This window comes from Sander lucioperca, chromosome 17 (genome assembly GCF_008315115.2).
Source record: "Sander lucioperca isolate FBNREF2018 chromosome 17, SLUC_FBN_1.2, whole genome shotgun sequence".
Taxonomy (NCBI): Eukaryota; Metazoa; Chordata; class Actinopteri; order Perciformes; family Percidae; genus Sander; species Sander lucioperca.
The window spans coordinates 29,793,082-29,807,943 of record NC_050189.1 but is presented as its reverse complement, the minus strand read 5'-3'; the positions used below and the strand labels follow the sequence as shown (position 1 = coordinate 29,807,943).

Here is a 14,862-nt window from a genome sequence, read left to right as displayed (position 1 = left end):
AAAAATGGCAGCGTGCAAGGTTTCAACCAGAAAAGTTGTTAAGCCCGATGGCAAGCGTCTTTGGCCGGGGGCCAGTCACAGACTGATGTAAGCATTAATGTAGAGCCCAATAGTTTCTGTGATAACAGAATCATGGACAGAATCGCGGAATTGAGAATTTCAAAAAGCTATAAGATAGATACCACAGGGCCCTGCATTAGGTCAGTGCTAAAAGCTACAGTGCGTAGTTTTTGTCTCCCCCATGACGCAGGCCTTCCGTGATCACGCACGTGCACACGCCCCAACCCCTCCTCCACGCAGTTGCTAGTAGCCAAGGAGGACACGGAGGATTAAAAAAACATGATGCGACTCTTCAGAAGAGGTCATTATTGGAGTTTCTGTGCGTGAAAGTCGCTGGATGACACAATCTTCTGAACATAGCCATACTGAGAAATCCAGAGAGAGTTGTGGAGCTGATAGTTTTAATTAGCTTTGTAGCAACTCATTTGGCCATGGCTTGAATGTAACAGACGTTCATAATATCAAGCTTACTGGAGATTTTCCAACCGAGCCGCCCCACTGTAACTAGTTTAAAAAAACGTCTTTAAAATACATTACAAAATAATTCCCAGTGGTTTAGGCCTTGTGGGGCACTTTGGCCAGGTGGGCCACCAGGCCTGCAATACAATGGGGGAAACCCTGGCATGTTCCTATGAAGGCCAACATCCACTGCCTGGATGTTGTGTCCAACTCAGTATTAGTTGTTACCTGTACTGTACGGCAACAACGTGAGTTTTACACCACTGCTGGTGGACACTATCCTTTAGTGAGACAACATTTCCCTTATAAATACACAACACAGACAATAACATTGAAAAAATACTATGCAAATGAATGTCATGGTCCTTTTCAGGGAGGGACAGTCTTCACAGTGATTGGCTGGTCAGCCCTGACTGAGATGTTTGCGGAGGCCACTGTGACACCGTCTGACTCACGACAACGTTCACAGACTTGACACTCGTTCAAGTGTTTTGTGGGACAGAGCCACGGGCTCGACGGCGGAACTTCAGGCTCACAGCGATGTCAGGTCCTGAACCTCCAGCAGCATGGCGTCCTGCTCCGTCCTCAGCTGGTCTCGCACCTGCAGGCGGCCCACCAGGTCTGAGCTCAGGTCTGACGGGGACAGATGGAGAAAAAAAGAAACCATCAAGAGGTTCAAAATGCGTTTTTTAAATTAATAGTGTGTGTACATACCTTGGATGGTCTGGCTGAGAGATGTGCAGAGAGCATTCAGGTCCTTAATGCTGAAGTTTTGTAAATCACTGCGCTCCACGTGTCGTCTCTGGACTACAGGATCACTACGAGCTGCAGCCTGAGAGGAGAGAGGACAAAAGGAGAGGAGAGAGGATGCAAGAGAGGAGAGAGAAGGAGAGGATTAAAGGAGGAGAGAGAAGGAGGAAGAGGAGAGAGGATGAAAGGACGGGAGAGAGGAGGAGGATAGGATGCACGGAGAGGAGCAGAGAGGAGAAAAGGAGAGGAGAAAGGATGGAAAGAGAGGTGAGAGAGTGAGAGCATAAAAGGAGAGGAGGAGGATAGAAGACAAAAAGAGGAGCGAGGAGGTGAGAGAGGAGAGAAGGAGAGGATAAAGGAGAGGAGGAGGGTGGAGGACGAGAAAAGATGAGAGAAGAGGATGAAAGGAAAGGAGGAGGAGGAGAGGATGAAAGGATGCAAAGAGAGGAGAGAGGAGGAAGATAAAGGACAAAAAAGAGGAGAGAGAGAAGGTAAGGGAAGAGAACAGGAAAGGATGAAAGGAGAGGATGAAGAAGGAGGAATGGATAGGAGAGAGAATGAGGAAAGGATGAAAGGAGAGGAGAGAGAAGGAGGAAAGGATGAAAGGAGAGAGAAGGAGGAGGAGGAAAGGATGAAAGGAGAGGATAGAGAAGGAGGAAAGGATGAAAGGAGAGAGAAGGAGGAGGAGGAAAGGATGAAAGGAGAGAGAAGGAGGAGGAGGAAAGGATGAAAGGAGAGGATAGAGGAGCTGTGATGAACTGTTTTTGGGAGTGAAAGAGATGAGCAGGATGAGGAGTGTATCTCTCACCAGTGTTTTGTGGTCTGTTCTCAGCCGGTCTCGGAGGTTCCTCAGAGTGTTCCGGAAGCCTCTGGATTTGGGTTTCTCCGGCTTGGCAGCAGGCGGAGGGTTCTTATGGACCTGAACGCTCCCTCTCTTCATCAGCAGGGATGGACAACGGGGCGGGAGGAACGTGGAGAGGACATACGTACATGAGATAAAAAGAGAGTGGCGGGGATTAGCTTCAGAGCGAGTAGCGACTCTAGAGGCATAGTAGGAGAGAAACAAAGTGTCACACAGTGAAGTGTTTGGACACCCTCATAAATAGTTGTGCGACGTGTAAATCAATGTTTTTATTTATTCAGCGTCATTCTTTGGTTTTCGAGAGACGCGCGTCAGGCTACGGCGTAGGGTCCGCATTTCCACGTACCCACATAGGCACCCATGGCGAGGATTTAACGCAGAAGCATAAATTGGCCTTTACCCGTGTGCTGCTGCTTTCCTTCTGGCTGATCTCGCCCTGCTTCTCGTCCTCCTCCTCTTCACTTTCACTGTCGTTGATGAAGCAGAGCTGAAGATTCATCTGGGTCTGCAGGCTGGAGGACACAAAACAGACAGACAGACAGACGGTCTTTATTCACACGTCACCTTCCTATCATTAAAACACAATTTCAGAAGGTACAATGATCACATGTAGGCCGTGTGAAAAGGGGAACCTCAAATAAGCTACTAAAAGCTTTTCGGAGGCGGCCCGATAACAATAAATCATACAACAGAGAATATACAGACACTAAAAACTCAATTCACAAGAGACACAACACTGACAAATACCACAAAATACAAAAAAATTCATTCCAATTACAATAGACTTAAAGGGGACATATGCTGAAAGCTCCGGTTTCAACAGTTTTTTCTACTCTCGGCTAAGAGTTATGCAACTCTAAACTGGCCTTCTATGATTGGTCATCTGCTCCAGGTAGGCAGGACTGGAGTGGTTGTTTTATAAGCCACTGCGGTGTAAACATTGTCCCATGTAGCTACATGCTAACAGCAGTAAAAGATGTCATCTTAGCTGCCAGTGTCGTTAAATTCTCCCTAATTCCGGGTCACATTACTGCTGAAACATTTTCTGTTTGTTATATTTGGTTTGAAAGCCTTCATTTGCCTTATTTTGACTGTATGTAACTATAGTAGCTACATGCTAACATCAGTAAACAATGTCATCTGGGCTGCCAGTGTCATTAAATTCCGATTGGGTAGGGTTTGGTTCAGAAGCCTCTATCTGCGATTTTTGAATGTAGAAAGTGCTGCTCCGTTCCACTACAACCTAACGGTAGCATACTGCTAACTTTTAAGTAGCTACATGCTAACGCGACATAGCCGTTGTCTCGGCCAATGCTGGTCATTTCTCCCTAAATTCCAATTACTTTACTGCTGGGACATGTTTGGCTGTGTAATATTTGGTTTAGAAGCCTTTATTGGTGATCTTTCACAGTACAAACTCTGGTATACGTGCGGTTTAGTGACCCAAATTTCCCATACAATGTCCTTAATTAATTATGAACCTGCTAAACCACCTGTGCTACCCTAACCCCTAACCTGTCTCAAATAAGACCCTCATCATTTTGGACACTCAGATTTTGGAAAATAATTTGGGACATTAAAAGACACAAAGTCTTGCTATATACTCTGTTGCAGTAGCTCCAGCTGATACTAGTGAAACACGGAGCAGCGGCAGGAAGCACGCTGGCCAATCAGAGCAGACTGAGCTTTGTCAGGAGGGGGGGCTTAAAGAGACAGGCACTCCTACAGAGGGTGAATACAGGTGCAGCAGCCATGGGCAGTATGAGAAAGTTTTTTTTTTTAAACATAAAAAAAACGTAAACATGTTCTTGTACAAACACAAAATGCAAGTATAATCCTGAAAATGCTATATAATAGTTGCCCTTTAACACAAGACAAAGACCACTAAATACAGACGATAACAGTACAAATATAACACTTAAAGAATATTCAACAATCATATGTTATAAGCTTTAAAGCTTCAAAAAGGTAGCAACAACAGTGGCTTGGAAAACGTATAGCAGCCCTTCAGGACTGGAGCTGAAGCAACAACACCTCTGTTTAAGTCTCATCATTTGTCAAATATCAAAATGTCAGTTTTAGGCTAACTAATCCATATATCTATATGTTAAGCTAACACACATAACGTCGTCGGACGCAACGTTGGCTTAGTGTCAGGATCCCACAGTCTTCCCATTCTCTCTGCTGATTCCTCACGTCTGTATCCACTTTTGTCTTCATAAAAAGCTCAGTTTTTGGGGTCGGCAGCTTTTTATAAACTTAAGTCACGGGTTATTTACCCTGTTGGTAGTGAATATCACCACACAGCAGCTTTTAAACATTTTTCTGTTGTTTGCTAGCAGACAAAATTGATGAGGAGGCACCTTCACGCAATACAAGTCAATGGAGAGCGGAGAGCTCTTTTCCCCTCCGGTGGGGGCGGGACTTAAATGTGCTCTGTCTCTATGGAGGGAGTCTAGGCTGATAAGGGAATGTTGTGTTCCTGTCGTCTCCTTTTGAAGGCCAGCAGAAACAGGGTAAAGGGGCCTCACACGCATCTTAGCCTATTTCCCAGAGAGAGAGAGAGAGAGACGGAGACTGAACTAGACCAACGAGATTTGGTGGAGCATCTGTGTTTGTGGTGCCTATGTTACGGCGCCATCAATATCTCTGCATAACCAAACTTGACAGCCTCAGCGGGAGATACATGCCGAGAGGCAAAGAGAGAGAGAAAGACTAGAATTTGGGGCGGCACTGCACAATAACACACTGTGGTTTAACTGTACTGTGTCATCCCAATTCTCCTCGCTCCAGATTTCATTAAATGCTTCTGTGCAAGTCATCAAAGTCTCCCATCCTGAAACCTTCTTCATGTATCCACAGTCAAGCTGCTCCTGAGTTTTTTCATAAAAGAGGGGGTTGAGGGTTTAGTAGTCTGGCATTAAGGGCCTGGCCAGTCCACACAACATTCTGGGATGGGAGACAAACGTGCTCTGGTTTATTGCCATTTCTTCAAACCAATCACAATCGCTAACTTCCGGACGGATCCACGGTGCCTCTGCAAAATAGCCTCGGGAAGGAACTTGTTTTGGTGGAACACGTGTACGTTTAAAGGTTGTTTTAGTCGTGCGACAGAAAACTCAGATGGGACAGATAGTCTAGCTAGCTGTCTGGATTTACCCTGCATAGATCTGAGGAGCAGTTAACCATAGTCCTCACAAATTACATTTTTCCCCCCCAATCAACAATGTTTTTTTTTTTTTTTTTTTACAGTGCACCCAGAGCAGCGGCATCCAGCACCTCCCCCTCGTGAAGTCGTGTGTGCATGACACATCGTCAACATTCACTTCAGGCTTGCAGCGTGCTGCTTGTGGTGGTGTGGCTTTCTGGATTATCTGTACTGATCAACCGTAGAAACGCTGCAGCCACACCGCTGTCCCGAACGTCATTTATCAGAGTCTGGCTGTCCACCTTCTCCGCAGCAGTCTCCGCTCGAGTTTATCTTTATAATGAAGTTAATTGGAGCTAACCGGAGCTAACAGCTAAACAGAGCTAATCGTTGCTAACCGAGCCTTCAGTTTGTCTCCGTGCCCGTATCCACGAACTGTATTTATGGACTTGAGCCTGAATAAAACCAGACATTTTACTGGTTGGCTGTAAAAGTTTTAAAACTACAATTCAGAGTTGTTTGGATGACAAATGTATTCAGATGGGGTCTTAATGAATGTAACGCAGACATGTAACGTTATAGTACAAAACGGCGTGTTTAGGATCCCCAAAACACAGATTAAAACCCTTTAAAGAACAAACAATGACCTATAACAAAGAAAATGAACAAGAATTAACTTTAGATAGCCTTAGTCTTTTATGATTCAAAAGGAGTTAGGAGATGGTGTTAACATATGGATCATAGTATAGTTTAATATAGGCCTATATTATATTTGAGCTCTAGGTAATCAGGTATTTTATCTGCTGAACCATAACATTTATTTAACAAACAAAAACAACCAGATTTGATTGACAAAGCACATCAAAGGCTACACTTCATCTGTATCGATCTGTATCATCTTCCAGTGTTGGAAATAGTTCAAATTAGGTTGTTGGGTTTGTTTGTTTTTTTTAAACAAAAAGTTCATAAACGTTGGTTTGACCAGTAAACTGCAGCTTGTAGGGGCTGGAAGCAACCTAAAACAGCGATCCTATCAACAACAATGTTAGTCTTGTGCTTGAGGACTTTGATTTCTTGGGACTCTTTTACACAAACACAACCTCTACAGTCAGATTTGGGCTGGTTGGGCCAAGAGATGATGCTCACCAGATCCAGACGACATCCCACACATGACACCATGCTGGTGAGTAATAGGTCATGAGTGTTATGAGGTAGGTGTGTGTGTGTGTGTGTGTGTGTGTCTGTGGCGTGTGTGTGTGTTTCTGTCTGTGTGTGTCTGTCTCTCTTTCTTTGTGTGTGTGTCTGTGGCGTGTGTGTGTGTGTCTCTGTATGTGTGTGTGTCTGTCTCTCTTTCTGTGTGTGTGTGTGTGTGTGTGTGTGTGTGTGTGTGTCTCTCTTTCTCTGTGTGTGTGTCTCTTTCTGTGTGTGTGTCTGTCTCTCTTTCTCTGTGTGTGTGTCTCTTTCTGTGTGTGTGTGTGTGTGTGTGTGTGTGTGTGTCTCTGTATGTGTATGTGTCTGTCTCTCTTTCTGTGTGTGTGTGTGTGTGCGTCTGTCTGTCTCTCTGTGTGTGTGTGCGTGTGTCTGTCTCTGTGTGTGTGTGTGTATGTATGTGTGTGTGTGTGTGTGTGTGTGTGTGTGTGTGTCTGTGGTGTGTCTGTCTCTTTCTGTGTGTGTGTGTGTGTGTGTGTGTCTCTGTCTGTGCGTGTGTCTGTCGGTCTGTCTCTCTTTCTGTGTGTGTGTGCGTGTGTCTGTCTCTCTGTGTTTGTGTGTGTATGTATATATGTGTGTGTGTGTGTGTGTCTGTATGTGTGTGTGTGTGTCTGTCTCTCTTTGTGTGTCTGTGGTGTGTGTCTGTCTCTTTCTGTGTGTGTGTGTGTGTGTGTGTGTGTGTGCGCGTGTGTGTGGCTGTGTGTGTGTGTGTGTGTGTGTGTGTGTGTATGTGTGTGTGTGTGTGTGTACCGGGAGGTGAGTGCCAGAACGTGGCTGTTGCAGGCGTCGTCTCCGTCCTCGCAGCTCTCGGCTCTCCTCCCTCTGTCCTCCGCCCAGCTCACTGGAGCTCTGCCTCGCTCCAGAGAAACTCCGCTCTGAAAACCCAGCGGGTGTTACAGGGGCAGCAGAGTGGGATACAGAAATTAGGGCTGCAAACATTCATAGATTAGTCGTCAACCATTAAATCAATCTCAAACTATTTTGATAACCAATTAATCGCTTTCAGAGTTGTTTTGTTAATGAAAAAAAAGTCAAAATTCTCTGATTCCAGCGTGTTAAATGTGACTATATTCTAGTTTCTTCTCTCCTCTGTGACAGTAAACTGGATATCTTTGAGTTGTGGACAAAACGAAGACATTTGAGGAAGTCATCTTGGGCTTTGGGAAACACGGATCGACGTTTGTCACCATTTTCTGACATTTTAGAGAGCAAACAACTAATCCATTAATAAAATAATCTACAAAGAAATTAATCGTTCGTTGAAGCCCCTTTTTCCTTTCTTTCATTTCCTTTTTTCATTGGTGTGATTGCCATTTGCTTCTGGGATTTCTTCAGAATGCCTGGACTATAGCCTGTTGACTGTGGTTAGCTAAGGTCAGTGTAGCTCTGTGAGACAGTGGGTCATGTTGATACTGATGACAAACTGGGTCAGGGTAAGGGTTTGACCCGCGTCACTGTGTCGTGTAAACGTCAGTTCCTTTAAAAGCTGTGAGACCAGTGTCAAAGACACACCTGCTGCTGGATGTCCCGTTATCGACTCTGGTCAATTTAGGGCAGCATTAATGATTATTTTCATTGGCTATTAATCTGTCAATTATATTCTCGATTAGTTGTTCGCTCTATAAAATATTCAGAAAACATTCACATTTAAGAAGCTGGAATTTTTTTGTTAACTCAAACCGATTATCAAAATAGTTGGCAATTCATTTAATAGTTGACAACTAATCGATTCATCTTTGCAGCTCTAGATCAATTATTTCTGCGATTTTGTATAATAACCATGGATTGTATCCAACTTTTTTTTTTTCTCCCCCCAGGTGTCAAGTCCACTTGACCCTCGGAGTTTCCCCGACTCAGGGTTACACCCATGTACTCCACCAAAGGTTGGTTGCGTCCGAAATCGCTTACTCTGCACTACGTGCTCAACACGTGTACTATCGTTCCAACATGCTTTCGTGTAAATAAGCAGTAGTGTGTATCTTTCTTGGACACATTAAGCTGTAATTTTCACCGTCACTTCGTCGGAGACGCGTAACCATGGTAACCCCTGCCGATCCCAGTTTTAGCGCCATCGCCAGATAATGCTTAAATTACTGAAAAAGGTAAGCAACTAGACCAACAGTCGCAGTTGATAAAAATCACAGATTTTTATGTGTATGAATGTAAATTAAAGTGTTTTTGACATTACAGAGCTGCCTTGGTTGCTGTCCGCTTTGAACGTGGTTGTTACCCGCATTGCATTGTGGGATGCTTAAGCCGGCGTAGTGTCCAGTGGTTGCATACTGTAATATTTCACCAGAAATAGTATGCAATTCCCGTACTATTAGTTTCATACTAAGATTTCGGACATACTAAAAAATTTCACATGCTGTTTTAGCTACTAAATAGCTAGTAGTTGGTGTGGAATTTCGGACGCAACCTATGACTTTTCCCTGCCAGTGTTCCATTACTGACAATAAAAGTGAGGCTACATTTACAATGCTACATTTTGGTTTTGAAGCAGAGTTTTGAGCCAAAAGCGATCTCCGTGCCCACAAGTGTTTTTAGCCCCAGTAGAAGAACTAATCTCCATTTAAACTAACACGCCCAAACCAAAATATCTCATCAATATTCTCGTATACTGGGCATAAACTGGAGGTAGCATGTATCAGGGTTTCTGCAGGTTTCAACAAGTCAAATTTAAGACTTTTTAAGACCTTTACGAATGAAATTTAAGACCTATGTCACGACATTAAAGTACAACAAAATGCAGAGTCACAAAAGTACTTGCAAAACGTAGCAATGTCAACGTAGCCCGAGTGTTCCCCGGACTGAACACCACTGACCTTTGCCCTCTTCTCCTTATTCTCCTCTTCCTGCTTCTCCAGCTCGGCGATGCGCAGGCTCAGCGCCTCCCAGTGCATGATGGGAAGGCCCAGACTGTCCTCGCCGTAGCCCTCCTGCCAGATCAGCGCCGCACCCTCCGAGTCTTCATCCTCCTCCTCCTCCTCGTCATTGTCAGCCTCTTCATCACTCCTCCTGTCGTCTTCTGCCTCGTTACTCTCCTTCTCTTCCCGCTGTCGCTCCTTCTCTCCCTCCATCTTCTACAGGGGTCGGAACAAGCATTCAGATCCTTTACTTAAGTACTGATAACCACACTGTAAAACATACTCTGTTACAAGTCAAAGTCCTGCATTGAAAATGTTACCTAAGTAAAAGTATGTAAGTATCATCCAGAAAATGTTCTTTTTTCTTATTAGAAGTAAAAGTACTCAATGCAGAAACATCCTCCCATTGTAGAAAGTGTAAAGGATCCAAACAGTTGTGTGTTTAATGGTCTAATCATTTCAGCTGGACTTGTAGGCCGTTATATTGTTGGCTAGTTTACTTTAGAATAAAACATCAGATTGTATAAACTACATGTGTTTTGTGTGCAAACATCTTAGTTTGTAAAGTAACTAAAGATGTCAGATGAATGTAGTAGGGCTGCCACCTCTTAGTCGATTAGTCGACTAATCGGTCGTTTTGGTCTTAGTCGACTAAGATTTCTTTAGTTGATGAGTCATTTTTTATGCTTAATTACTCATTTCCAAGAAACTTATGGGCACATTTCTGGTAAACACAAGACTTAAAGTGGTGCTTTTGCAGGATTAATTGTGGAGAAAGTCAGTTTTACAGATGGTTAATTAACTACATTTATATTGTGCTTTTCTAGTCTTAACCACCTCTCAAAGAGCACAGCTCTGTCGATTACATCAACTAATCGATTAATCGACAAAATCATATAAGTGTTAGTCGACTAAGAATTTCTTTAGTCGAGGACAGCCCTAGAATGTAGTAGAGTAAAAAGTACAATATTTCTCTCTGAAATGTAGCAGAGTAGAAGTAGAAAGTGGCATGAAAAGAAAAGACTCTAAAGTACAATTAGCTCAACATTTGTACTTCAGTACAGTACTTGAGTAAAGTTACTTACTTAGTCACATTCCACCCCTGTCCAAAACTCAAAAAGTGACTGGGGCAGAGCACTCAACATGATGCCCAACGCTTGGAGTGTAAAATGTTGTAAGATTTAAATGATGTCAAAATTAGGAAAAAAAGACGATAGGCTGCCTCGAATCAGGACTGTAGCCACTGGCGCTGACCTCACCACCTCTGTTTCTTTGAATTTTTTAGGAATTTATTGGGGGGGGGACGATTACTTCTGGGAGTCAGACAATAGAGCTGCACGTGAGCTGGGTATCGTTCAAACATTTTTGATACGAGTACCGATACCGTGACTCTGTGAATTTAAGACTTTTTAAAAGGGGAACTGTGCAGTTTTTTATTTTTTTTTTAGCTTAATTTAAAAGTCCTTAACTGAACAGCTTCGGAGTCATTGGAATGGTTATTGGACTTTTTTTTTTTAGTTCAATGGTGCTCGTCTCGCTCCCCCGTGAGCAGAAAAACCACCCTTGCAACTTTGGGCCAGCGGGCCGGCGGCCTCAGCATCAGGAAGTATCGCGTGATATCAGGTCTCGCGATGCAACGAATTGCTTCACGGCGCTGCACTCATACGCCCATTCAACCGACTAGCAAGGTAGCGATGGAGTTTTTCACACTATCGTCATGGCTGAGCCGGCAAAAAAGAAGCAGAAAGCTAGGAAAGCATTGTCGGAGGAACAGAGAAAGAGGAGACGGCAGACTGACCGAGCGAGGAGTCGGACACAAGTAAACATAGGAGCTGCCAAATATGTATTCCGAAGCTGTAGGGGGAGCTGTATAGAGAAACCTGCCAGCAAAAAGCCAGAAAACAGCCAAGAAATGGCCCAAACTGCATAGTGCCCCTTTAAGGCCTAACATTTTTTAAATTTTAAGACTTTTTAAGACCCCGAGGAAACCCTGATAAAGTTGACTTGACTTTGATTAAAACCAATTTTTTTTTTTTTAAACACATTTCCCAAGGTGCGACTGTTTCCAAACTAGGTAGCTTGAAATGTCATACTGTAGCCTAACGCCTTGTTGTAAGACACATAATATTCATGAAACATAAAACAGAATATAACTGATAACACTTTCTGATTTTGGTTCACATTATACATGTCATTTCCTGCTGCCAGTTTTGTGTGGATTAGGAAAAGAGTGGGATCAATGCATCAATATTTTGGAACACAGGAGACAGCAAACCAAAAAAATCCAGACGGTTCTAAAAGTCTTATTGAAATCTGGAAATAGCGCCGAACGGCAGTACAGTGAACGCTGTTGGGGCGGCAGTAGGGAGCGGAGGGTGGCCGCTTCAAGTGACCGTCTCAGATACCCCGTTTACACGTACATGGTTAACAATTCTTTCTAAAAACTCCGGCCAGAGTGGAGATTTTGGAAAACTTTGTTTGCATGTTTGCATGTAAACTGAGACAAACGGAGGTTTAGACAGCCGAGGAAGTGAGGAAGAGAAGAGAGAGGAAGTGATTGGTTGCTGTTGTTGCCATTTTCGGGATTCTGATTAGCTAACGTGGACTCGAGCTTCTCGTTACACCGCCACCTACAGGTTTGGCGTGCTCTTGACGGCATATACGGGTACGTGTAAACGAACACTTCTCTGAAAACCGAAAGCTGTGCACAATGTTATTTTAGAAAACGGAGAGGTTGAAATGTCCGTTTATGAAAATAGCCGGCCACGTGTAAACGTAGCAAGAGTGTGGACTGGTGGCGGGGTGCCAGTTCACCTCCTGGGTGAGGTGATATATTCCAACTTTATCCAGGACTGGATATAGTTGGAATATATCAGATATTGTTGTAATTTACAGGGGGTGGGGATAATCAAAACTGGCCAGGGTAATGAAGTCAAAGAGTTTAAATGCTGTGGCAAGCAAATATTTGTTAAGATGTGCATAATTCCTAAAAAATTAAATTAAAAATTAAAATCACGAAACACATGTAATGTTTTGAATCTGCAGAAAGGTTTTAAACAATACAGCAGATTAATTAATTATATAATAATGATATTTACATGAATAAATACATTTGCATGCAAAAAAGACCCAAATTTCACCAGAATGCAGGAAATGAAGCGTTTGAAATGCTCATGATTTCCTGGGGGACGACGACGGTTATAATGTCCCCCCAATGTTAAAACAAACGTTTTTTCTAGATAGGTGGAGTTCTCAACCCCCCCTAACTGTTGGACCCAAAGTTACGCCCTTGCCTCAACATAACAGTTAAATGAATAGCCTACACAAAATGTCAAATTGTTAGAAAAGAGAAATTTCCTGGCGGTAGTGGAGTTAACGTTACTTGGACTCGTGCCCTCAGTAACGTTAGCTTTTTTTTTAAACCCTGACACAACGGCCCTGCCTAAATTCAAAGGTTGAGACTAGCAGCGTGTGTTTGATAGATGTAGACCTGAGAATAGCGTGTATGTTGCCTACCACACAAAACGGTTATTTTATATTTTTATATATAAGAAGAAAGAAGTAACTTACCACTTTCTCTCAAATAAAAACACAGCTCTGCTGCTCTCGTTGTCGGAGAAGTAGTTGAGAGTTTTGCCACATAACAGCTAGTTAGCTCCGCTCCTTCCTCAACTCCTCCTAGTTATCTTCCCCCGTACCTTCCCTTCCTTTACATCAGGAGTTTCACTCCCTCTGCCTCGGCTTCAACCAACCAAAAAGAAGCGAAAAATGATGTCCACCACCAGAGACGTTCGAGTCTCAGTCTGCACTGTACACGGTGTCTTGGCGGGTCTTGTTTTTTTTGGGGGGGCTATTATTATGCCAAATATCCACTCTTTCTTGGTCCCAACAAACAATGGGCACACAAACTTCAGGAATTTCACGCACAGGAAAAAGTTGGCAATGGGAAATTCAACTCTAGTACTTCCTGTCACTGCCTCCAAAATAAATGCCTTCTTGATAGTTAGCTAACTTAACCTAAACGCAGCTAGCTGACCCCCAGCTGTCCCTTTTGATAATATATTTGGGTCCGTGCGAGCTGATTGCTAGCTGTACTATTAGCCTACAGTGGCTACTTCGTGTAATTTTTTTTCTCACACAACAAGCTGAGCTGTGGGTCAGAGTGACAGAAAAACAGACTTCTTTTCATTTTTAACGGAGGGGGGTAATAACGATTGATAAAGAGTCTTCATCCAACTTCCTACCCCAGTTACACTGTATTGTAGCAAATGCAATACAGCATGTAGCATAGGCTGCTGTAACAATGTAACAAAGTTAAATTGAATGTAGCATGTCGGATGACTGGCCCTAACTGCCAGGCTCCCGTCACATATTCGTTGTTTTTGACTTTATATTGGTGGAAAATGCTATTTGTTTCTTATTTTATACATTATCTGGTTCATGTGATATATTAGGCTAATATAACTACTCCAATTAAGACAAATAGGCATGTGTTAGCCTCTTATTGATAGAGCCTACCCAATTCCCACACATGTGTAGCCTATTCAGTTTATATTATATCAAATCAAATGTGATTGCTTATGGTGGAATTTATAAACCATGGAAAGTATTAGACTTCTAATCATAGTAACATTTGGTAAACTATTTGGACAAATAAAAAATAAAAATAAAAACTCGCAGTGTGTTTCTGGTTGGACCGGATCTGAGCCGTGTTAGCTTGACGCAGTCAGGAGAGGAGCTGGAGGTGTCTTGTTTCACTCGTTTCTGCTCTTCTGTCCAGATTCAAATGTGTGGATTAAACGGTCGGTGGGCTGATCTACAGGGAGGAATCACACTAGGGTTGCACGATATTGACAAAATGTGATATTGCGATATCGATTATGAATATTGCGATATCGATATTAATTTCGATATTTTTAAACATAATGTAAAATTACAGAACTTATGGGAAAACGCATCAAAATAGATTCATAACATGTAAAAAGTTTTCTTACAACACAAGGTTTATTTCAACTGACAGTCATATTGGACTGGTCGAACATGAATAAATAAATAAGGACCATGTCTACAGAACAGGACATGTTTTACTGGTTGGACAGTATTAAAATAAATAAATAAAGAGCATGTCTACAGAACAGGACATATTAGAAACAAAAAAAAAAATATTGCATACTTATCGTGACACTTTCGATATAATATTGCGCAACGTGATATCGCGATAACGATATTGAGTCGATATATCATGCACCCCTAAATGACGGCTCAGGGTCTCTCCATGTAAAAAACTATATCAGAGTTTTAATACTGACATTCAGACATTTTATAACACATTTTATATGTCTGGGACAAATACAAGAGATGGAAATTGAGCGAATTATGAAAAAAATGAATGGCGTTTATTTTCCAACAAGTTCTTGCACGCAGGTGAAAGGTGGCACACACCGCATGCGCACATGTATACGCCCTCCATACGTCATCATACCTGCCGCCTCTTTTTTTTGGTGGAA

The 14,862-nt window shown here is 42.8% G+C and overlaps 1 protein-coding gene across 2 annotated transcripts; it reads right to left on the bottom strand.

Moving 5' to 3' along the window:
• Positions 1-305: 305 nt before the first annotated feature.
• si:dkey-6n21.12 (schwannomin-interacting protein 1) lies at positions 306-13,348 on the bottom strand. 2 transcript variants are annotated; one of them, XM_031291135.2, is made up of 7 exons: positions 12,926-13,348; positions 9,314-9,571; positions 7,239-7,363; positions 2,532-2,643; positions 2,078-2,203; positions 1,234-1,351; positions 306-1,152 (listed from the first exon to the last, which is right to left on the bottom strand). In XM_031291135.2, the coding sequence occupies exons 2-7, from the start codon at positions 9,566-9,568 to the stop codon at positions 1,052-1,054; spliced, it is 837 nt and encodes a 278-aa protein (XP_031146995.1). In that variant the 5' UTR covers positions 9,569-9,571; positions 12,926-13,348; the 3' UTR covers positions 306-1,051. The 2 variants fall into 2 exon arrangements, with proteins under 2 accessions (XP_031146995.1, XP_031146990.1); XM_031291130.2 differs by having other exon boundaries at positions 307-1,152; positions 9,314-9,579; positions 12,926-13,342.
• Between the last annotated feature and the right edge of the window lie 1,514 nt (positions 13,349-14,862).